The following is a 21,018-nucleotide window of genomic DNA, read 5'->3' on the forward strand; positions in this document are numbered from 1 at the left end:
GAGAGTAAAGCAGGGAGAGACGGGGGGAGGGGAGAGAGAGGGTGAGGGAGGGAAAGAGTGAAGGGGTGGGACAGGGAGGGAAAGAGTGAAGGGGTGGGAGAGCTTACCTTCTTCCTTCGCAGGGGTCCATCGGGCCACCTTCCCCCCCCCCCCCCGTCGCGCTCTCTCTCTTCCCCCCCGTCGCGCTCTCTCTCTTCCCCCCCGTCGCGCTCTCTCTCTTCCCCCCCCGATTGCGCTCTCTCTCTTCCCCCCCGTTGCGCTCTCTTTCCCCCCCCGTCGCGCGCGCTCTCTCTTTCCCCCGTCGCGCTCTCTCTCTTTTCCCCCGTCGCGCTCTCTCTCTTCCCCCCCGTCGCGCTCTCTCTCTTCCCCCCGTCGCGCTCTCTCTCTTCCCCCCCGATCGCGCTCTCTCTCTTCCCCCCCCGTCGCGCGCTCTCTCTCTTTCCCCCTGTCGCGCTCTCTTTCCCCCCGTCGCGCTCTCTCTCTTTCCCCCCGTCGCGCTCGCTCTCTCCCCCCCGTCGCGCGCTCTCTCTTCCCCCCGTCGCGCTCTCTCTTCCCCCCCGTCGCGCTCTCTCTCTTCCCCCCGTCGCGCTCTCTCTCTTCCCCCGTCGCGCTCTCTCTCTTCCCCCGTCGCGCTCTCTCTTCCCCCCGTCGCGCTCTCTCTTCCCCCCGTCGCGCTCTCTCTTCCCCCCGTCGCGCTCTCTCTCTTCCCCCCGTCGCGCTCTCTCTCTTCCCCCCGTCGCGCGCTCTCTCTTCCCCCCGTCGCGCTCTCTCTCTTCCCCCCGTCGCGCTCTCTCTCTTCCCCCCGTCGCGCTCTCTCTCTTCCCCCCGTCGCGCGCTCTCTCTTCCCCCCGTCGCGCTCTCTCTCTTCCCCCCGTCGCGCTCTCTCTCTTCCCCCCGTCGCGCTCCCTCTCTTCCCCCCGTCGCGCTCCCTCTCTTCCCCCCGTCGCGCTCTCTCTCTTCCCCCCGTCGCGCTCTCTTCCCCCCGTCGCGCTCTCTTCCCCCCGTCGCGCTCTCTCTTCCCCCGTCGCGCTCTCTCTCTTCCCCCCGTCGCGCTCTCTCTCTTCCCCCCGTCGCGCTCTCTCTCTTCCCCCCGTCGCGCTCTCTCTCTTCCCCCCGTCGCGCTCTCTCTCTTCCCCCCGTCGCGCTCTCTCTCTTCCCCCCGTCGCGCTCTCTCTCTTCCCCCCGTCGCGCTCTCTCTCTTCCCCCCGTCGCGCTCTCTCTCTTCCCCCCGTCGCGCTCTCTCTCTTCCCCCCGTCGCGCTCTCTCTCTTCCCCCCGTCGCGCTCTCTCTCTTCCCCCCGTCGCGCTCTCTCTCTTCCCCCCGTCGCGCTCTCTCTCTTCCCCCCGTCGCGCTCTCTCTCTTCCCCCCGTCGCGCTCTCTCTCTTCCCCCCGTCGCGCTCTCTCTCTTCCCCCCGTCGCGCTCTCTCTCTTCCCCCCGTCGCGCTCTCTCTCTTCCCCCCCGTCGCGCTCTCTCTCTTCCCCCCCGTCGCGCTCTCTCACTTCCCCCCGTCGCGCTCTCTCACTTCCCCCCGTCGCGCTCTCTCTCTTCCCCCCGTCGCGCCCTCTCTCTTCCCCCCGTCGCGCCCTCTCTCTTCCCCCCGTCGCGCCCTCTCTCTTCCCCCGGTCGCGCTCTCTCTTCCCCCCGTCGCGCTCTCTCTTCCCCCCGTCGCGCTCTCTCTTCCCCCCGTCGCGCTCTCTCTTCCCCCCCGTCGCGCTCTCTCTTCCCCCCCGTCGCGCTCTCTCTTCCCCCCCGTCGCGCTCTCTCTTCCCCCCCGTCGCTCTCTCTCTTCCCCCCCAGTCGCTCTCTCTCTTCCCCCCCAGTCGCTCTCTCTCTCCCCCCAGTCGCTCTCTCTCCCCCCAGTCGCTCTCTCTCTTCCCCCCAATCGCTCTCTCGCTTCCCCCCCCCAGTCGTTCTCTCGCTCCCCCCCCGCAGTCGTTCTCTTCCCCCAGTCGCTCCCTCTCTCTTCCAACAACATGCCCTCAAAAAAGCCTCTGCACCGCCCCCCCCCACTCGCTCTCTCTCTCTCTCTTCCCCCCCCCACTCGCTCTCTCTCTTCCAACAACAACATGCCCTCGAAAAAGTCTCTCTCCTCTCTCTCCCCGTCTCTCTCTCTCCCCCAGTCTCCCTCTCTCTCTCCCTCAGTCGCTCTGTCTCTCCCCCCTCAGTCTCTCTCTCTCTCCCCCCTCAGTCTCTCTCTATCTCCCCAGTCTCTCCCTCTCTCTCTCTCCACATCTCTCTCTCTCTCACCCCTCAGTCGCTCTCTCTCTCCCCCTCAGTCGCTCTCTCTCTCTATCTCCCCATTCTCTCTCTCTCTCCCCCCATTCTCTCTCTCTCACACTCCCAATCTCTCTCTCTCACACTCCCAATCTCTCTCTCTCACACTCCCAATCTCTCTCTCTCACACTCCCAATCTCTCTCACACTCCCAGTCTCTCTCTCTCACACTCCCAATCTCTCTCTCTCTCACATTCCCAGCCTCTCTCTCTCACACTCCCAATCTCTCTCTCTCACACACTCCCAATCTCTCTCTCACACTCCCAGTCTCTCTCTCTCACACTCCCAATCTCTCTCTCACACACTCCCAATCTCTCTCTCTCTCTCTCTCTCTCACTCCCAATCTCTCTCTCTGACACTCCCAATCTCTCTCTCTCTCACATTCCCAATCTCTCTCTCTCTCACTCCCAATCTCTCTCTCTCTCACATTCCCAATCTCTCTCTCTCTCACTCCCAGTCTCTCTCTCTCACACTCCCAATCTCTCTCTCTCACACTCCCAATCTCTCTCTCTCACACATTCCCAATCTCTCTCTCTCTCACTCCCAGTCTCTCTCTCTCACACTCCCAATCTCTCTCTCTCAGACTCCCAATCTCGCTCTCTCTCACACTCCCAATCTCTCTCTCTCTCACACTCCCAATCTCTCTCTCACACTCCCAATCTCTCTCTGTCTCTCACACTCCCAATCTCTCTCTCTCTCACACTCCCAATCTCTCTCTCTCTCTCTCACACTCCCAATCTCTCTCTCTCTCACACTCCCAATCTCTCTCTCTCACACTCCCAATCTCTCTCTCTCACACTCCCAATCTCTCTCTCTCACACTCCCAATCACTCTCTCTCTCACACTCCCAATCTCTCTCTCTCTCACACTCCCAATCTCTCTCACTCCCAATCTCTCTCTCTCTCACACTCCCAATCTCTCTCTCACTCCCAATCTCTCTCTCTCTCACTCCCAATCTCTCTCTCTCTCACTCCCAATCTCTCTCTCTCTCACACTCCCAATCTCTCTCTCTCACACACTCCCAATCTCTCTCTCTCACACACTCCCAATCTCTCTCTCACACACACTCCCAATCTCTCTCTCTCACACACTCCCAATCTCTCTCTCTCTCACACTCCCAATCTCTCTCTCTCACACACTCCCAATCTCTCTCTCACACACTCCCAATCTCTCTCTCTCTCACTCCCAATCTCTCTCACACTCCCAGTCTCTCTCTCTCACACACTCCCAATCTCTCTCTCTCTCACACACCCACTCTCTCTCTCTCACACTCCCAATCTCTCACTCCCAATCTCTCTCTCTCACTCCCAATCTCTCTCACACTCCCAATCTCTCTCTCTCTCACTCCCAATCTCTCTCTCTCTCACTCCCAATCTCTCTCTCTCTCTCACTCCCAATCTCTCTCTCTCTCACTCCCAATCTCTCTCACACTCCCAATCTCTCTCTCTCTCACACTCCCAATCTCTCTCTCCTTCCCTCTCTCTCTCCTTCCCTCTCTCTGTCTCTCTCTCCTTCCCTCTCTTTCTCCTTCCCTCTCTCTGCTTCCCTCTCTCTCCTTCCATCTCTCTCTCTCTTTCCTTCCATCTCTCTCTCCTTCCCCCTCTCTCTCTCTCTCTCCTTCCCCCCCCTCTCTCTCTCTCCTTCCCTCTCTCTCTCTCCTTCCCTCTCTCTCTCCTTCCCTCTCTCTCATTCCCTCTCTCTCCTTCCCTCTCTCTCTTCCCCCCAGTCGCTCCCTCTCTCTCTTCCAACAACAACATGCCCTCGAGAAAGCCTCGGCACCGCCGGGCTCCCCCAGCTAGTTTATATATAGATTAATGAGTATCTAGGAGTGATCTAACTGAGGGATAAAGGAGATATCACAAATAATAACAGCACAACTATCCTAATCCTCAAGATAAAATTATTATTCAAATATATTCTTTTTAAAATTCTGGTGTAGGGTATCATAATGGACACTGACAGGTCAGTACTCTGTGCAGCTGACATGTGATAACATCCATACATTAAAGGATCAACAATTAGAACATAATCACTGCTACATCAAACTACAATGACTGGACTGATAACACTCTTTTATTCTAATGCTGTTTATAAATAATACAAGATCATTACTAATCTCAGCATTTAATTTAGAGGCTCATGCTAAGGACTCATTTCTTCCCCCACAAGGAAAATGACATTATTCTTCTAGTCATGAATTAAATGAATTGTTAGTTTTCTGTCAAACAACTTTGACTAAAAGCAGGAGGAAGTGGAAGACATGGCTTAGTAACATAAACCCTGATTTTAACTCAGGGCGGGAATCAGTCAGTGAGGGCAGGGAACAGCAACCGAAACTACCTCGAACCCGCCCACTTCGGGTTTTAACAAAAGCAGGATGATGGGCAGGCAACCAATCTGCTCGTGGGAAGCGGGTTGGTCATTTAAATATTATAATGAGACTGCCTACCTTCATTTTAAGTCGTTCTATTTTTAACCACAGACGACCAGGCTGAATCCAGGAGGTAAGTGTCTTTACAGCACTGCTTGTGGGCCAGGAGGAGCAGGACTGTTTCCTCCAGGCCTAACAAGCTACCCAGTAAACCTCCACACCCCAGTGATCTGTCTGCTTCCCCCACCCCCCCGACTACCACTGGACCCCATGACCATCATTTGCTTCCCCCCGTCCACCATCAAGCCCCCCAACCACCATTTGCGCCCTCCGACCAACATCGGACCGACCCCCCAGCATTTATGCTCCACACGAGCCTCCTCCCACCCCTCTTCATCTAATCCTATCAGCATATCCTTCTATTCCTTTCTCCCTCATGGACTTATCTAGTTTTCCCTTAAATGCATCTATGCTATTCGCCTTGTGGTAGCACATTACACATTCTTACCACACTTTGGTTTAAGAGGTTTCTCCTGAATTCCCTATTGGATTGACCTGTAGTTTTGGACTCCCCCACGTGGAAACATTTTCTCTACCTCTAACCTATCAAACCCTTTGATAATCTTAAAGACCTCTATCAGGTCACACCTCAGCAACATTCCCTTTAAGCTCCACGGCCGCGCAGCTTTTAAAAAAATTGTTTATGGGATGTGGGCGTCGCTGGCAAGGCTAGCATTTATTGCCCATCCCAAATTGCCCTTGAGAAGGTGGTGGTGAGTCGCCTTCCTGAACCGCTGCAGTCCGTGTGGTGAAGGTACTCCCACAGTGCTGTTAGGTAGGGAGTTCCAGGATTTTGACCCAGTGACGATGAAGGATCAGTGATATACTTCCAAGTTAGGATGGTGTGTGACTTGGAGGGGATTTTGGAGGTGATGGTGTTCCCATGCACCTGCTGCCCTTGTCCTTCTAGGTGGAAGAGGTCGCGGATTTGGGAGGTGCTGCCGAAGAAGCCTTGGCGAGTTGTTGCAGTGCATCTTGTAGATGGTACACACTGCAGCCACGGTACGCCGGTGGTGGAAGGAGTGAATGTTTAAGGTGGCGGATGGGGTGCCAATCAAGCGAGCTGCTTTGTCCTGGATGGTGTCGAGCTTCTTGAGTGTTGTTGGAGCTGCACTCATCCAGGCAAGTGGAGAGTATTCCATCACACTCCTGACTTGTGCCTTGTAGATGGTGGAAAGGCTTTGGGGAGTCAGGAGGTGAGACACTCGCCACAGAATACCAAGCCTCTTACCTGCTCTTATTGCCACAGTATTTATATGGATGGTCCAGTTAAGTTTCTGGTCAATGGTGACCCCCAGGATGTTGATGGTGGGGGATTCAGCGATGGTAATGCCATTGAATGCCAAGGGGCGGTGGTTAGATACTCGCTTTTTGGAGATAGTCATTGCCTGGCACTTCTGTGGCGCGAATGTTACCTGCCACTTATCAGCCCAAGTCTGAATGTACTCCAGGACTTGTTGATTGCGGCCATGGAATGCTTCATTATCTGAGGAGGTGTGAATGGCAATGAACACTGTGCAGTCATCAGTGAACATCCCCATTTCTGACCTTATGTTGGAGGGAAGGTCATTGATGAAGCAGCTGAAGGTGATTGGACCTAGGACACTGCCCTGAGGAACTCCTGCAGCGATGTCCTGTGACTGTGATGATTGACCTTCAACCACCACAACCATCTTCCTTTGTGCTAGGTATGACTCCAGCCAGTGCAGAGTTTTCCCCCTGATTCCCATTGACTTGAGTTTTACTAGGGCTCCTTGATGCCACACTCGGTCAAATGCTGCCTTGATGTCAAGGACAGTCACTCTCACCTCACCTCTGGAATTCAGCTCCTTTGTCCATGTTTGGACCAAGGTTGTAATGAGGTCAGGAGCTGAGTGGTCTTGGCGGAACCCAAACTGGGCATCAGTGAGCAAGTTATTGGTGAGTAAATGTCGCTTGATAGCATTGTCGATGACACCTTCCATCACTTTGCTGATAATTACGAGTTGATTGATGGGGCAGTAATTGGCCAGATTGGATTTGTCCTTTTTGTGGACAGGACATACCTGGGCAGTTTTGCACATTGTCGGACAGATGCCAGTGTTGTAACTGTACTGGAACAGCTTGGCTAGAGGCGCGGCTAGTTCTGGAGCACAAGTCTTCAGCATGACAGCCGGGATGTTGTCGGGGCCATAGCCTTTGCTATATCCAGTGCACTCAGCCATTTCTTGATATCACACGGAGTGAATCGAATTGACTGAAGTCTAGCTCCTGTGATAGTGGGGACCTCAGGAGGAGGCCGATATGGATCATCCACTCAGCACTTCTGGCTGAAGATGGTTGGAAACGCTGCAGCCTTGTCTTTTGCACTCACGTGATGGGCTCCACCATCATTGAGGATGGGGATATTCATGGAGCCTCCTCCCGTTAGTTGTTTAATGGTCCACCACCATTCACGACTGGATGTGGCGGGACTGCAGAGCTTTGATCTGATCCGTTGATTGTGGAATTGTTTAGCCCTGTCTATAGCATGCAACTTCCCCAGGTTGGCACCTCATTTTTAGGTACACCTGGTACTGCTCCTGGCATGCTTTTCTACACTCCTTATTGAACCAGGGTTGGTCCCCTGGCTTGATGGTAATGGTAGAGTGAGGGATATGTCGGGCCATGAGGTTACAGATTGTGGTGGAATACAATTCTGCTGCTGCTGATGGCCCACAGCACCTCATGGATGCCCAGCTTTGAGCTGCTAGATCTGTTGTGAATCTATCCCATATAGCACGGTGGTAGTGCCACACAACACGATGGAAGGTGTCCTCAGTGTGAAGACGGGACTTCATCTCCACAATGACTGTGCGCTGGTCACTGCTACCAATACTGTCATGGACAGATACATCTGCGACAGGTAGATTGGTGAGGATGAGATCAAGTAGATTTTTCCCTCGTGTTGGTTCTCTCACCACCTGTCGCAGGCCCAGACTGGCAGCTATGTCCTTCTCAGTCAGTAATGGTGCTACCGAGCCACTCTTGGTGATGGACATTGAAGTCCCCCACCCAGAGTACATTCTGTGCCCATGCTACTCTCAATGCTTCTTCCAAGTGGAGTTCAACATGGAGGAGTACTGATTCATCAGCTGAGGAAGGGAGGTAGGTGGTAATCAGCAGGAGGTATCCTTGCCCATGCTTGACTTGTAGCCATGAGACTGCATGGGGTCCGGAGTCAATGTTCAGCACTCCCAGGGCCACTCCTTCCCGACTGTATACCACTGTGCCGCCACCCCTGGTGGTTCTGTCCTGCCGGTGGGACAGAACATACCCAAGGATGGTGATGGAGGAGTTTGGGACTTGAGCTCCCACGCAGCTGGTGAGCCGGCTTTTAAATTGAAAAAAACGCGCATGCACAGAATTTTGAATGGGTCGCGCAGCCCATTAAAAGGGCCGCATGGCCCCCAAAAAATTACAGGGAACATTGCACTTCAGCCTTCCCTTTTCTGGAGAAAAAAGCTGTTCAGCCTTTCCTGATAAGTATATCCTCTCAGCTCTGGTATCATCCTGATGATTCTTTTTTGTACCTTCACCAATGCCTCTATATCCTTTTTATAATATGGAGGCCAGAACTGTGCACAGTACCAGAAGTGTGGTCTAACCAAGGATCTATACAAGTTTTAACAAAACTTCTCTGCTTTTCAATTCTGTCCCTCTAGAAATTAATCCCAGTGCATGGTTTGCTTTTTTTAAATGGCTTTATTAACCTGCATCACTATTTTTAGTGATTTGTCTATCTGTACCTCTTATTATCCAAGCAGTATGTGGCTTCCTTATTCTTCCTACCAAAATGTACAACCTCACACTTATCTATATTGAAATTCATTTGCCAATTACACGCCCATTCTGCAAGTTTATTAATGTCTTCTTGTATTTCATCGCATTCTTCCTCAGTATTAAATATACCCTTCTGCAAATTTTGAAATTGTACTTCTGATTCCCGAGTCAAAATCGTTTATATAAATTGTGAACAACAGTGGTCCTAGCACCGATCTCTATGGAACACCACTTCCCACCTTTTGCTAGTCTGACTAGCTACCCTTAGCCCCTACTCTCTGTTTTCTGTTTTGTAGCTAGCTTGCTATCCATTCTGCTACTTGTTCCCTGACCCCACCTTAGTCATGAGTCTTCTATGCGGTATCTTATCGAAGGCCTTTTGAAAATCCAAATATATTACATCTACTACATTAACCTTGTCTACTCTTTTCAAAGTTACTCCTTCCCTTTTGAAATCCGTGCTGACTACTCTTTATTACATGTTCAGTTTCTAGATGTTTTTCTATTACATCTATGAGTAAATATTCCATTATCTTTCCTACCACCGACGTTAATGTAACTGGTCTATAGTTCCCTGGACTTGTTCTATCTCCCTATTCAAATATAGGAATCACATTAGCTGTCTGCTAGTCCTCTCACACTATTTCCTTTTCAAATGAATTTTTATATATATAATAGTGCGTCTGCTATCCCTTTCCTAACTTATTTTAACGTGCAGGTGCAATCCATCCAGATTTTGGCCTGTTTTCTGAAAGCACTTTCTGAAGGCTCATTCAGCACACAGGCAAGAGAGGAAAAGAGAATATTCTTAATGTAGAGGTAAGCAATTCTCCCAGTGCCATTAAAAAATAAGCATCAATATAAGGAGCTGGTAACATGATTACAGAACTCTCTGGTTTAGAAGTTTAACAATAAACTCAATTGCTCTTCCTTGGGAATTCTTGCTCCAGCTGTCATATAGTGACAGTGGAATTAATACTTGGGGCATGGAAGAAATCTGCCATGGCCATACCTTCTCCAGACAAGTGAAAGGAGTTATTACCTAGCTAATTTATAATAGACATCTAAGTTTTGAGTGGGCCATCTGGAAACTTCTAAAATTCTAGTAAGTCTAGATGTCAGAACAGAAGTCCATTTGTTCTACTTACTTCTGTGCCTTATGATGTGGAGACATCAACTATTACACTTTTTAATTAATTTACATCATCTGCAAAGAAAATATTATTGCTCAATCCACACCACTTCCCTGTCACTATATTGTTTTCTAGTTTTAGACATTGTGAAAGGAAACACTTCAGAAGTGCATCTACCACAGGACAATGAAAGAGCTGCTCTGATGGTAACCATAAAGTAGTAAGTCCCCCACATTGTTTCCTTCAGTAAAGCAGAAACCTTGGCAGCAGCACGATGATAATGAGGATGAAGAGGAGACAAAGACTTGAAAATAGGGAATAGAATAAATTTAAAATAAACTCACAACAAAAAAGGGTTAAAATAGGGTAGCAAATGGTATTGTATTACATTTATACAACAATAAATTGCACTTATCTTCCAGAGATTTTAACGGGAACATGGCACAGTGGGCCATAATTCTTTATGCAACACCTCTGCCATTTTCAATGTAAACTGTAATAAAGTATCAATAAGATAGTCGAAGAACAATAACCATACAATAAACAAATAAATCTTTACCAACACAATTTATGCCACAAATGGAAAATATGTCTTCTATCAGTGAGTTCACCAACTGTTGCCTCTCTGTTGTGTTAACATTAGACAGATTTATAAGTAAATGACAGATCCAATGGATTAGAGTAATGACACCTGACACTCTTACACCTTAAAGCCTTTTATTGCAAGAGATTTCAATAATGTTTATTATTTTCAATTGAAGCTGACAAGCTGACTGCCTATGCTTGGGCCATTTTAATAGCAAACTACAGTAGTTGAAAACATCATAAGGCCAGTGCTGAAAAATTCTAATTCTGTTTGTATTCCATGAAAATACAGTTTTTGGGGGATCATATTTCATGATTTCCTCCACTAATACTTAGGGCCACTGGTTTATGATGACTGAATAAGTTAAATTCTATTTTTATTACAAGGAATTCCAGGATTTTTACAGGTGTTTTAGGAATCCCTTTCTGTGATTTCATCCATTTTTCTGTGATACCCATACATTATTGGTCTTGCCCACATGTGCTGCTCAAGCTCCCTCTATGTTTCTTATTTAAAAGATGGAAAATATGGTTGATTTTGCTTACTGACCTTCTGTAGCAATAAGGAGCCTGAATACTTTGTTACAATGGAATTCAGCTCTCCACCAAATGCAGAAGCCCACAGTTGCACACTAATAATAAAAAAAATGCGTATTAAGTATATTTGTGTTCTAACAAATTAATAGTTACAGGATGTATGTAACAGCTATGTAGAAGAATTTCAAAAACCTTTTTGCCAAAGTCTTTAACACTGTCAACTTTTTAAAATACTGTATGCTTTAGCAAATGCTCACTTAAAAAAAATACATACCATCCAATGGTTATTTTTGAATGAATAAAATAATTATTGGCAAAAGTAAGTTTCTCAGCTTTTAGATGGGTGAAAAAATAGCAAAACTTTCATCACTGTGTTAGATTCAATGAGAATGTAAATGTTACTTTGGACAAACACAAATATAAAAGAAATATGAAAATAGAACAATAAGTTGTCTCATTCAGTGTGCCCTTAATATAAAACATATATTCATTTTTCAGTCAATCTGTAATGCAATGAAGTCGGGTGCTTACGTTTCGGTTGGGATCCTACTCTGGGCTTTGACCGAATAAGGGAGACAGCAGCTGGAGCAGATAATCCACAAAGCAACGTGCAGTCTCAAACTGTTCCGAAAGCACCATCTGAGATGTAGTAGCATTCTCTTTTCCATCAAACCCAAATAAATAGAATAACACAAAGAAAGGACGAGCCACCTTAATCTAATAGAAAGTTGCAGAAAGGTAGTTCAAATCTTCACATGATAGCCTGAAGTAGTGGGGTCTTCCCAATGAAGACTGTTCCTATAGTAAAGAGAAAAAGCACTAAGTGCTGAGTACCACATTTTGTTTCCATTTACTGTCATGAACAATGAAAATTTATCTGCCTCTGCAAGTCAGTTGTGAACATTTTAGCAAGCTCAGAAGAAATAAAGATCATCTGTGTGTATGCAGACAACATACAACCCAAACAGCATCCATTCCTTTCCACTACAAGGATGTAGGCAAAGGGGGGAACAGTTAGATTAAACTTTGTTGAGTCCTGACGAGAGTGGTCTTCTGTGTTCAAAGCACACTCTGAACTAAGCATGTAGGTCGCAGACTGAAGTGAAAAATGAGAGAGAAATGGTGCAACCTCACAGCTGGTGGATAATCCAACCAGATTTAATCTTTAAATGGCTGCAGATTTATGGTGGTGGTAGTACTGGGGGAAGGGAATCACACTGGATTATTCTGATTTCTGGAGACAGGCTTACTTATCCAATCAGATGATAGAAAAATAAGTCTTTGCAATGACTGAATTAATGAGGGGTGGGGGTGGTAATGTTCAGCTCTATCTTTTTATCCAGTAACTCTCCCTTCTTTCTCTACTCTCTAGTTAATAGCCCAAATCAATTGTAAAAAACAGTGAGATAAAACGTTTGTTTTCAGCCAATCAACTGAAGCAGTACCTGTGAAAATCCGTAGCAAGCATATAGCTCGTCTATGCTGTAACACAGCCATATGTAAGGTATCAGGCCTTCAAATCAGACTAGAGATCAGATACTGACTAATGTGGCAGCATAAGTTTGGTCTGCTAGACTTTAACACATCCAGAAAAATGTTAAATGTTTTCCAAGCACATATCCAATAAAAAAACAGCAATAATCCTCTGACTTTATTTTTAGTTTTGACCAGACATTTTTGCAGTTACATTGGCCATGGAAATCTGTGGGCTGCGATCCTGGTGGTTACGCCAGAATTGTACCTTCCTGCGTTTGTGGGGTCAGCAGGAGGGCACCTAGTTTGCATGGGGCCAACAGGTGCCCACTTCACTATGGGTGCATCTTCAGTGCCTGCCTGCCTCATTCAGCTGGACAATCTGGCACCTGGCTGCCTCGGGGGAGATTATCCAGGCTTCCCCCAGACTCGTTGCAGCGTTCCCTTAGCCCTCTGTGTAAGGGGACTGATTTGAATAATTTCTGTCATCTTCAGGCATCCAGACCACTTCTCTGGCCTGGAACTTCATCTCCGGTATGGCCCATTCCGCCCATCTGAAGACCAGCAAACCTCATCTCACTCGGTCTACTGTGCCCTCTGATGTGCCTCAATAATCCCGAGACTCGATGTTAGCGGAACAAAACAAGGCTTTTATTAACTTAGAAGATAACACGCAGTGGAGAGAGGTATCTTCCATCTGGAGCTCTGCAGTACTGGATATGAGGCCAGACTGAGCTGGCTTACATAGAGGCCAGGTATGGGCGGAGCCCTACACACAACACATTCCAATATACAATACAATGGTGAGGAGAAACCTGAAACCAACCACAGTCACAGGCAATACAATGGTGAGGGGAAACCTGAAACCAACCACAGTCACAGGCAGTGATGAATGGAATATTTCATCACACCCTCACTGCCTTGGTGTTATTTACATTGCAGGGCTTGAACCTCTGCCTACCTCATAAAAGGCAGCCTGGAAAATCCTAGACATCATGCAGGCCTGGCACACAGGTCATGTCGTTTTCCAGTGGGTTCTGCTGGACTCCCACTGAAGTTATGGCAGGAATATGGTGAGCCACCAACCCCCACCCCGCAAAGAAAATTTAGGGCAATTACTTCTACTTCCCCTCCCCCTTTTTTAGTTCTTTATGGGGGGTGCACCTCCTTCTTTGGCCAATCTGCTCCCTGCTCCCAGCTCCCTGCCAGTGCTGCCCTTGAGCCTGCTGTTAGTTGTTGAGTGAGATCTGCTGGGTGATAACTTTATCTTCCCGCCTGTGAAAGTTACCCGACCTCTATCCTGTACTGTCCCACAGCAGCACAGCCAAGATTGGAAAATCAATGGAGATGGACATTGAAATACAGTCTCAAATTGCTATAGTACAACCTCAGTTTTCCCTTGATGAATAGCTGCAAAAATATTTCTATTTTACAAGTGAGGATGACATTTTCACACTCCATTTCTTTTTCTATACATCGTCATGTTGACAATACCACGGTAGCAGTCTCTAAGTTACTAGGACCATATTTATGGAGATGTGTGCACTGTGCAGTCTTGTTACAATTGTGGCTTTACTAGTACTAGCTTCTTCTGCCTCATCCTCCCCCTCCCCCCTCCCCATTCCAGCTCCATATTAAATAGGTCAGTGAAGAGCATAACCAGCAAGAGCAGTGATCATTATCAGTTTGACAACAGATCTGCATTTTTAAAATATCCTCATTTTTAAACAATCACAAACTCTAGAAATATAAACCGGCTCCATGGCAATTTTGGGGATCATATCTTCAGTTTCAGAATAACTCTGTCCTTATAAACAAATTGTTTTAAACTCATCCATTAAAAAAAACCAGACTTTCTGTAATTCAACCATAAGTTAGTTTGTGTTTTAACAAAAGGTTTATTTTTCCAAAAATTTTGAGAAGTTCTTTAAGCACTGGGAATTGGAAAAGCACAGTCCAGCAAAGTTAAACACAATATTGGATGGGAGGTGAATTACTCAGAAGGAATCTTATTGAGAGGTTCAGATGACATAATAATCTGTGAGAACAAATTCAAGTGTTTCTGCGAGAGCTGAATGCTGAGTCTGGTCTGGATTACTGCTTGTAATTCACTGTTTACTATAAAGCATTTAATAAATTTACCTCCATTTTGCCTCAATTGCTGCAGTATCAGTTAACGTGTTGCCCATGCATGCATTAGTGATGCATGGGTGAGCATAGCCAGCACTTTCATATCCTTTAATAGCAACAGCAGTATATGTCTGCTCAATATATAAGATTGTCACCAAGAAATCAAATAGGGAATTCAGAAGAAACTCCATCACCCAGAGAGTGGTGAGATGTGAAACTCGCTACCACAGGGAGCAGTTGAGGCAAATAGTATAGACGCAGTTAAGGAGAAGCTAGTTAAGCATATGAGGGAGAAGGGAATAGAAGGTTATGCTGATAGAGTTAGATGAGGAAGGATGGGAGGAGGCTCAAGTGGAGCATAAACACCGGCATGGACTGGTTGGGCCAAATGACCTGTTTCTGTGCTGTATATTCTATGTAAGTCTAAGTAATGTCACTGCACTGCAAAGTACAGGAGTCATTGATGGCAGGATATTCTGTGTGTCAGCAGTAACCATGCATCATACAGCTAGATTGTGTTACAATAATTTTATGTGTGAACCCCTTTGAAAATTTGAGAGTGCCAAGTACCTGTAAGTTGCATTTTTAAGTGTGTCCACCAGGAGTATAGGCATGTATTGTAAGCAATGAAAGAGCTGTAAGGCTGTGAGAGCTTGGTGTGGACAGTAAATGTGGAACATGTTGATAGATAAGGTGTGCCATTTTCTTCCATGTCTGTTCCAGATCTTGTGGGTACTGTACACAATGTTAAGCCTGGTCACCACCTCCTGTCAGACACAATGCACTGCGTTTTGCTAGGGAGGATTCCCTAGAGTGCCAAACAGAGCAAGCTCTCACCTCATGTAGCAGCGACTCCACTTCACCAGCCATCAAACAGAGGATTCAGGTGCTGTGCCACTTTATGATTGCTCACAGTCTCTATTTTTTGCCTCCACATTTATTTTGCCACTCACACTTTTTGCACCATAAAGATTCTGGAAAAGCTTAAATATATATATTTTAAATATTAACAGCCTTTGTAAGACCTGCAAGATAATATAGCCACTTACCTTTAAGAGACTGCATCCCTTTAAATTTTAAAGGCTGCTAAAGTTCACAATTTCCCATCCCCATCTGGCGAACTCCCAGTACCAAGCATGATGTGGGCTGGGAGTTCATCAGAGTGATTCATGGTTCCCTAGAGTTCAACCTGGCAGGTAGTTGGCAAACGTTACACTTCAGCACGCTGACCAGTTGACAAAACACTAACTGTTAATATTTCACACTGACGGTTGGCATGTATACAGTACCCGATCATCTGGCCTGATAAAAGCTTCAAATAGCTTTATTCTCAAAACAGAATAAATGCCACAATCCTATAGTATCTGCTACCAATAAATGTGTTCTTCACAGTACTGAAGTCCTCAGTCAATACTATTCTCTAGAAGATGCAAATCCTAGAAAGGCAATCCCCCAGCTCTGAGAAGTCATTCCATTTTACTTTCATGGTGACTTGGGAAAGACCAGGTTAAAAGAGATCTCTGCAATCTGATTCTCAGTAGATTCAATTGTCACCAATCTTAACATGTTCTTTCCAAACCATTCCCTGTTTAGGAAACCACACTAACGACTAGTTGTCTTCTCAATCACTGCCATAACTCCTAGGAAGAGACAGACTTCATGGGGGAAAAATTCAGTTGGTTGCACCTCCCGTTAGCGCCTTAAGAGGGCGCTAACAGGACGCAACACAACTAGCGCCCGGGCGCGGCACTGCCCACGCCTCCCGCAAAATTCAGCAGGAGGTTAGTGGTGGCGCTAACCGGTAGCGCCCTGCGGCGCTGCGCCGCTGGTGATGACGTCATTGCGTGCGCAGCGCCCCGCTCACGCTCCGGCCACGATCTTCGGGAGCGCCCCCTGACTTACCGCCGGACACTATGTCCGATGGGGTCAGGGGGGCGTACCTGCGGCCGGGGATGCGTAATTTAAAGGCGAGGTGCGGGTCGGCCATTTTTGTTACTGGCCGCCTGCCAGCACCTGCCTGCACTCCCGTCCCAGACCTCCTGAAACGCCCCCCCCGCGGAGTGCTGGCTGCGCTCCAAGAGCCCGGCACTTCTCTTGAGTGCCGAGCTCTTTTGCCTGCACTCCCGATCCCCAGGGGCCCAGCTGGGCCTCAGGTCGCGCTACACAAGGCCCCTCCCCTTTAAGAAGGGGAGGAAGGCCTGCAATACTGCGGTGCAACATGCTGCAGCGTGTGGCGCTGCGGCACATAATGCCGCAATATTGACTCACAGCGCCCCAAGAGGGATGTGGGGCGCTACGCTTCCCTCTTGGCGTGCAACCACTCAATTTCCAGCGCGGGGATGCTAATTTTTCCGGTTAGCGCCCCGGCGAAGTTAGCGCCCCATTTGGGGCGCTACTCAATTTTTAGCCCCATCTGTTTTCAACATGTTCCTTACTGAGTAACCAACTCCCTGGTCCACAAACCTCTAGTCAACTTACTCTTTCAGTATTAAACCTAAACTACTGTACTATTCTCATTAGCCTTGTTTGCCTTCTCACCCACCCGCCAGCATTTAATGTTCCCAGAACAGTAACTTGTTCTCACTTCAAGTGTTCTTTTTGCATATTTAGGCCTAAATTTTACCTTGTAGTACGCACCAGCACAAGCGTGAAACATGACGCAGGCTTACGTGTTAACTTTATTTGTCTGCAGGGCCACAATTTTGTAACATCATTGCTTGGTTACGTTCATGTATGTATTTGCATCTAGAGTTTATTGACACCTAGCAAACATTTCATGCCCTGTTTACGCTATTTATGGGACTGTGAAAACAGCTGACTGCCGACTGGTTTAACTTGCCTCATAATGCATCATAGCTTACCTCTTCTGTGCATACACAATGGCCCTGATCTTATCTCGGAGGCGGGGAGGGAGCAGGATGGACGGGGGCAATTTTGCGGTCGGGAAACCCAGAAGAACGGGTTTCCCTCAGGTCCTGGCAAATTAACGGCAGGACCTGATTAACAATTTTGTCTCCATTTCCTGGCTGTAGCCAGCCAGATTGAGAGGCTGTCTGGCTGTCGGGCGGGTGGCCTTTGGCAGCAGGCCACAGCCGAGGAGTGGAGAGGAGGGTGGGAGGGATCGGAAAGGCCAAAGGTGGGGGGGGGGAGATTGGAAGGGTCCGGGGGTGTCCGATCCCGGGGGCTGGGTGAAATGGGTAAATTGGATCCAGCAGGTAAGTGGAAAGGCACTTACCTCCTGGATCCAGTAGTCCTCACCTTCCATTAGCTGCCGGGATAAATTTTAAATGGTGTTATTTCTGAGACACGCAGCCTCATTATAATATTTAAATATGTGACAAGGTCAGCTTATCTCTGGTAGCTAACTTCCTCATAGGCAGGCATCAAAGGGAGTGTACAAGGGTCGCTGTCCTGAGAGATAGCATCATCATGTATGTCCAAACCTGCCAAGCCAATAGTATTGGGTACTGGCTCTGCTTGGCTATTAGTATGCAACAAAACAGGCAGAATGGTACCAATCAATTAATTGAAACCCTGTGAAATAGCAGTTTCTACTCTGGTGCCCAAGGCATCAATGGAAGCACTTGCACATGCCATTCCAGAAGCTACAACTGTCCTTAGGTCCTTTTTTTAGGGCCTGCCTTTTGCAGATCTTTCCAGGGTTGACTGCATGTCTGTATGCACATCCCTCATGGTGCTATAGATGTGGATAGTGGGCTCCTCCAACTTATCCACAATCTGCAACACATTATGGGACATTTTATGCACTGCCTGCCCTACACATATATTTAATGATCAAGAAGCATCTATCTTTTAAATACCAGCCCTGAGAACTGGGTCCTCACTAAATAATTCCCTAGGTGGATGTATCTGGACAGCTGCTTACAAAAGTTAGATTCCAAGGCAGGGTTGGTGAAGAGGGTATGGGCATGGGCAGAACAGAAGGGCCAGGATCCTCATGCTGATAACCCCCTGCTTATTGCTGTGGCACACCTGGTAGGGTGGGAAAGGAAGCATGATAAGAATGGGTGGATGAGCAGAACAATGTTCTGTTATGGCACTATAAGGTATAACCTGAATCATTCACACCATATGTCGATGATTGATCTCCTGGAGGTACTGTCCTTTGAATGAGATGTTAACTGAGGCCCTGCCTATCCCTTCAGCTGGACATAAAAGATCCCATGGCACTATTTGAAGAAGAGCCAAAGTCCTGGTCAACATTTACCCCTCAACCAACATCACTAAAAGAGATTATGTGGACATTATCTCATTACTGTTTATGGGATGTTGCTGTGCACAAACTAACTGCCGTGTTTCCCTACATTACATCAGTGACTACACGTCAAAAAAAAAGTTCATTGGTTGTGAAGTGCTTTGGGGTATTCTGAGGTTGTGCGAAGGTGCTTAAGGCCGAGAAATTGTTTTGCACCCGAATTCGGGCATGAACCTAGTGGCAAACATGAACCACCGCGCCAAACCTGATGAGGAAGCACATCACGCATAATTGGTCCTCTTGCGTCACCAGGACCCAACCGGCATGCTGAGAATGCCAGTTGCACCCAAAGAGGCAGTGCACTGGTTGTGAAGAAGATGAAGATTGGCTGACAAGAGTGCCAGTACCAAAGCAACCATTGAGTCCGGGAAGGGCGGGGAGGAGGAGATTGGGGGGGTGGGGGGAGGGGAGGGAGAGCGGTGGCTGGCAGCAGCCCGCAGTTTTAATATGGAGCAACTAAGACATTTTTTACTAACTTTTCGGTAGCAACCTCCAACTGGTTGGGCTGTTCTGCGCCTGAGAAAACTGATAGTGGCATGTATGACACATGCTGCAGTCAGTTGCCGACCAATTTCAGGAAGGGGCCTGATATAGAGGTTAGACCACCGATTTGCATAGGCAATGGGCCTAATGCCTGTTTCAGGTGCCCTGGATGATGCTGCGTACTCCAATTTCTAGACCCCTGAATCCAAGTTCTTTCTTTACTACATTTAAACAAATTTAGAAAATCACTAATGTCATTTAGGGAAGGAAATCTGCCGTCCTTACCTGGTCTGGCCTATATGTGACTCCAGACCCACAGCAATGTGGTTGACTCTTAACTGCCCTCTGAAATGGCCTAGCAAGCCACTCAGTTGTAACAAACCACTACGAAACACAATAATAAGAATAAAACCAGACGGACCACCCGGCATCGACCTCGGCACCAGCTATAGATACGGCAACGGCACACCCAGCCCAATCAACGCTGCAAGGTCCTCCTCACCAACATCTGGGGACTTGTGCCAAAATTGGGAGAGCTGTCCCACAGACTAGTCAAGCAACAGCCTGACATAGTCATACTCACAGAATCATACCTTTCCGCCTATGTCCCAAACTCCTCCATCACCATCCCTGGGTATGTCCTGTCCCACCGGCAGGACAGACCCACCAGGGGTGGAGGCACAGTGGTATACAGTCGGGAAGGAGTGGCCCTGGGAGTGCTCAACATTGACTGCGGACCCCATACCGTCTCATGGCTTCAGGTCAAGCATGAGCAAGGATACCTCCTGCTGATTACCACCTACCGTCCTCAGCTGATGAATCAGTACTCCTCCATGTTGAACACCACTTGGAAGAAGCACTGAGAGTAGCAAGGGCACAGAATGTACTCTGGGTGGGGGACTTCAATGTTCATCACCAAGAGTGGCTTGGTAGCACCACTACTGACCAAGCTGGCTGAGTCCTGAAGGACATAATTGCCAGTCTGGGCCTGCGACAGGTGGTGAGAAAACCAACATGAGGGAAAAACCTACTTGACCTCGTCCTCACCAATCTACCTGTCGCAGACGCATCTGTCCATGACAGTATTGGTAGCAGTGATCACCGCACAGTCATTGTGGAGACGAAGTCCTGTCTTCACACTGAGGACACCCTCCATCGTGTTGTGTGGCACTATCACCATGTTAAATGGGATAGATTCAGAACAGATTTGCAGCTCAAAACTGGGCATCCATGAGGTGCTGTGGGCCATCAGCAGCAGCAGAATTGTATTCCACCCCAATCTGTAACCTCATGGCTCGGCATATCCCTCACTCTACCATTGCCATCAAGCCAGGGGACCAACCCTGGTTCAATAAGAAGTGTAGAAGAGCATGCCAGGAGCAGCACCAGACGTACCTAAAAATGAGATGCCAACCTGGGGAAACTGCAACACAGCACTACATGCATGCTAAAAAGCGGAAGCAGCATGCTATAGACAGGGCTAAGCAATCCCACAATCAATGGATCAGATCAAAGCTCTGCAGTCCTGCCGCATCCAGTCATGAATGGTGGTGGACCATTAAACAACCAATGGAGAAGGCTCCATGAATATCCCCATCCTCAATGATAATGGAGCCCAGCATGTGAGTGCAAAAGACAATGCTGAAACGTTTGCAACCATCTTCAGCCAGAAGTGCCGAGTGGATGATCCATATCGGCCTCCTCCTGTGGTTCCCACCCTCACAGAAACCAATCTTCAGCCAATTTGATTCACTCCACGTGATACCAAGAAACAGCTGAGCGCATTGGATACAGCAAAGGCTATGGGTCCTGACTACATTCCGGCTATCGTGCTGAAGACTTGTGCTCCAGAACTAGCCAAGCTGTTCCAGTAAAGCTACAACACTGGCATCTAT

The 21,018-nt window shown here is 48.0% G+C and overlaps 1 protein-coding gene across 13 annotated transcripts in view; it reads right to left on the reverse strand.

The window, feature by feature from the left end:
• Positions 1-11,935, reverse strand: part of LOC147106116 (voltage-dependent calcium channel subunit alpha-2/delta-4-like) — an 888,222-nt gene extending 876,287 nt beyond the window's left edge. For 6 of the 13 annotated variants that reach the window (XR_015081361.1, XR_015081362.1, XR_015081363.1 and 3 more), the window contains exons 1-2: positions 11,293-11,930; positions 10,775-10,856 (exon numbers count right to left, since the gene is read on the reverse strand). Coding sequence is in view for 8 of the 13 variants with exons in the window: in XM_086008907.1 (XP_085865033.1) it covers positions 10,775-10,856; positions 11,293-11,429 (219 nt within the window). In the remaining 5 variants the exon portion in view is untranslated. Of the gene's footprint in view, positions 1-10,774; positions 10,857-11,292 lie in introns of those variants that run through there. The other 7 variants (XM_086008899.1, XM_086008901.1, XM_086008900.1 and 4 more) reach the window with 5 other exon arrangements.
• Between the last annotated feature and the right edge of the window lie 9,083 nt (positions 11,936-21,018).

The sequence above is a fragment of the Somniosus microcephalus genome, chromosome 16 (assembly GCF_052327205.1).
Source record: "Somniosus microcephalus isolate GS21.2 chromosome 16, FLI_Smic_1.0, whole genome shotgun sequence".
In the NCBI taxonomy this organism is placed as follows: domain Eukaryota; kingdom Metazoa; phylum Chordata; class Chondrichthyes; order Squaliformes; family Somniosidae; genus Somniosus; species Somniosus microcephalus.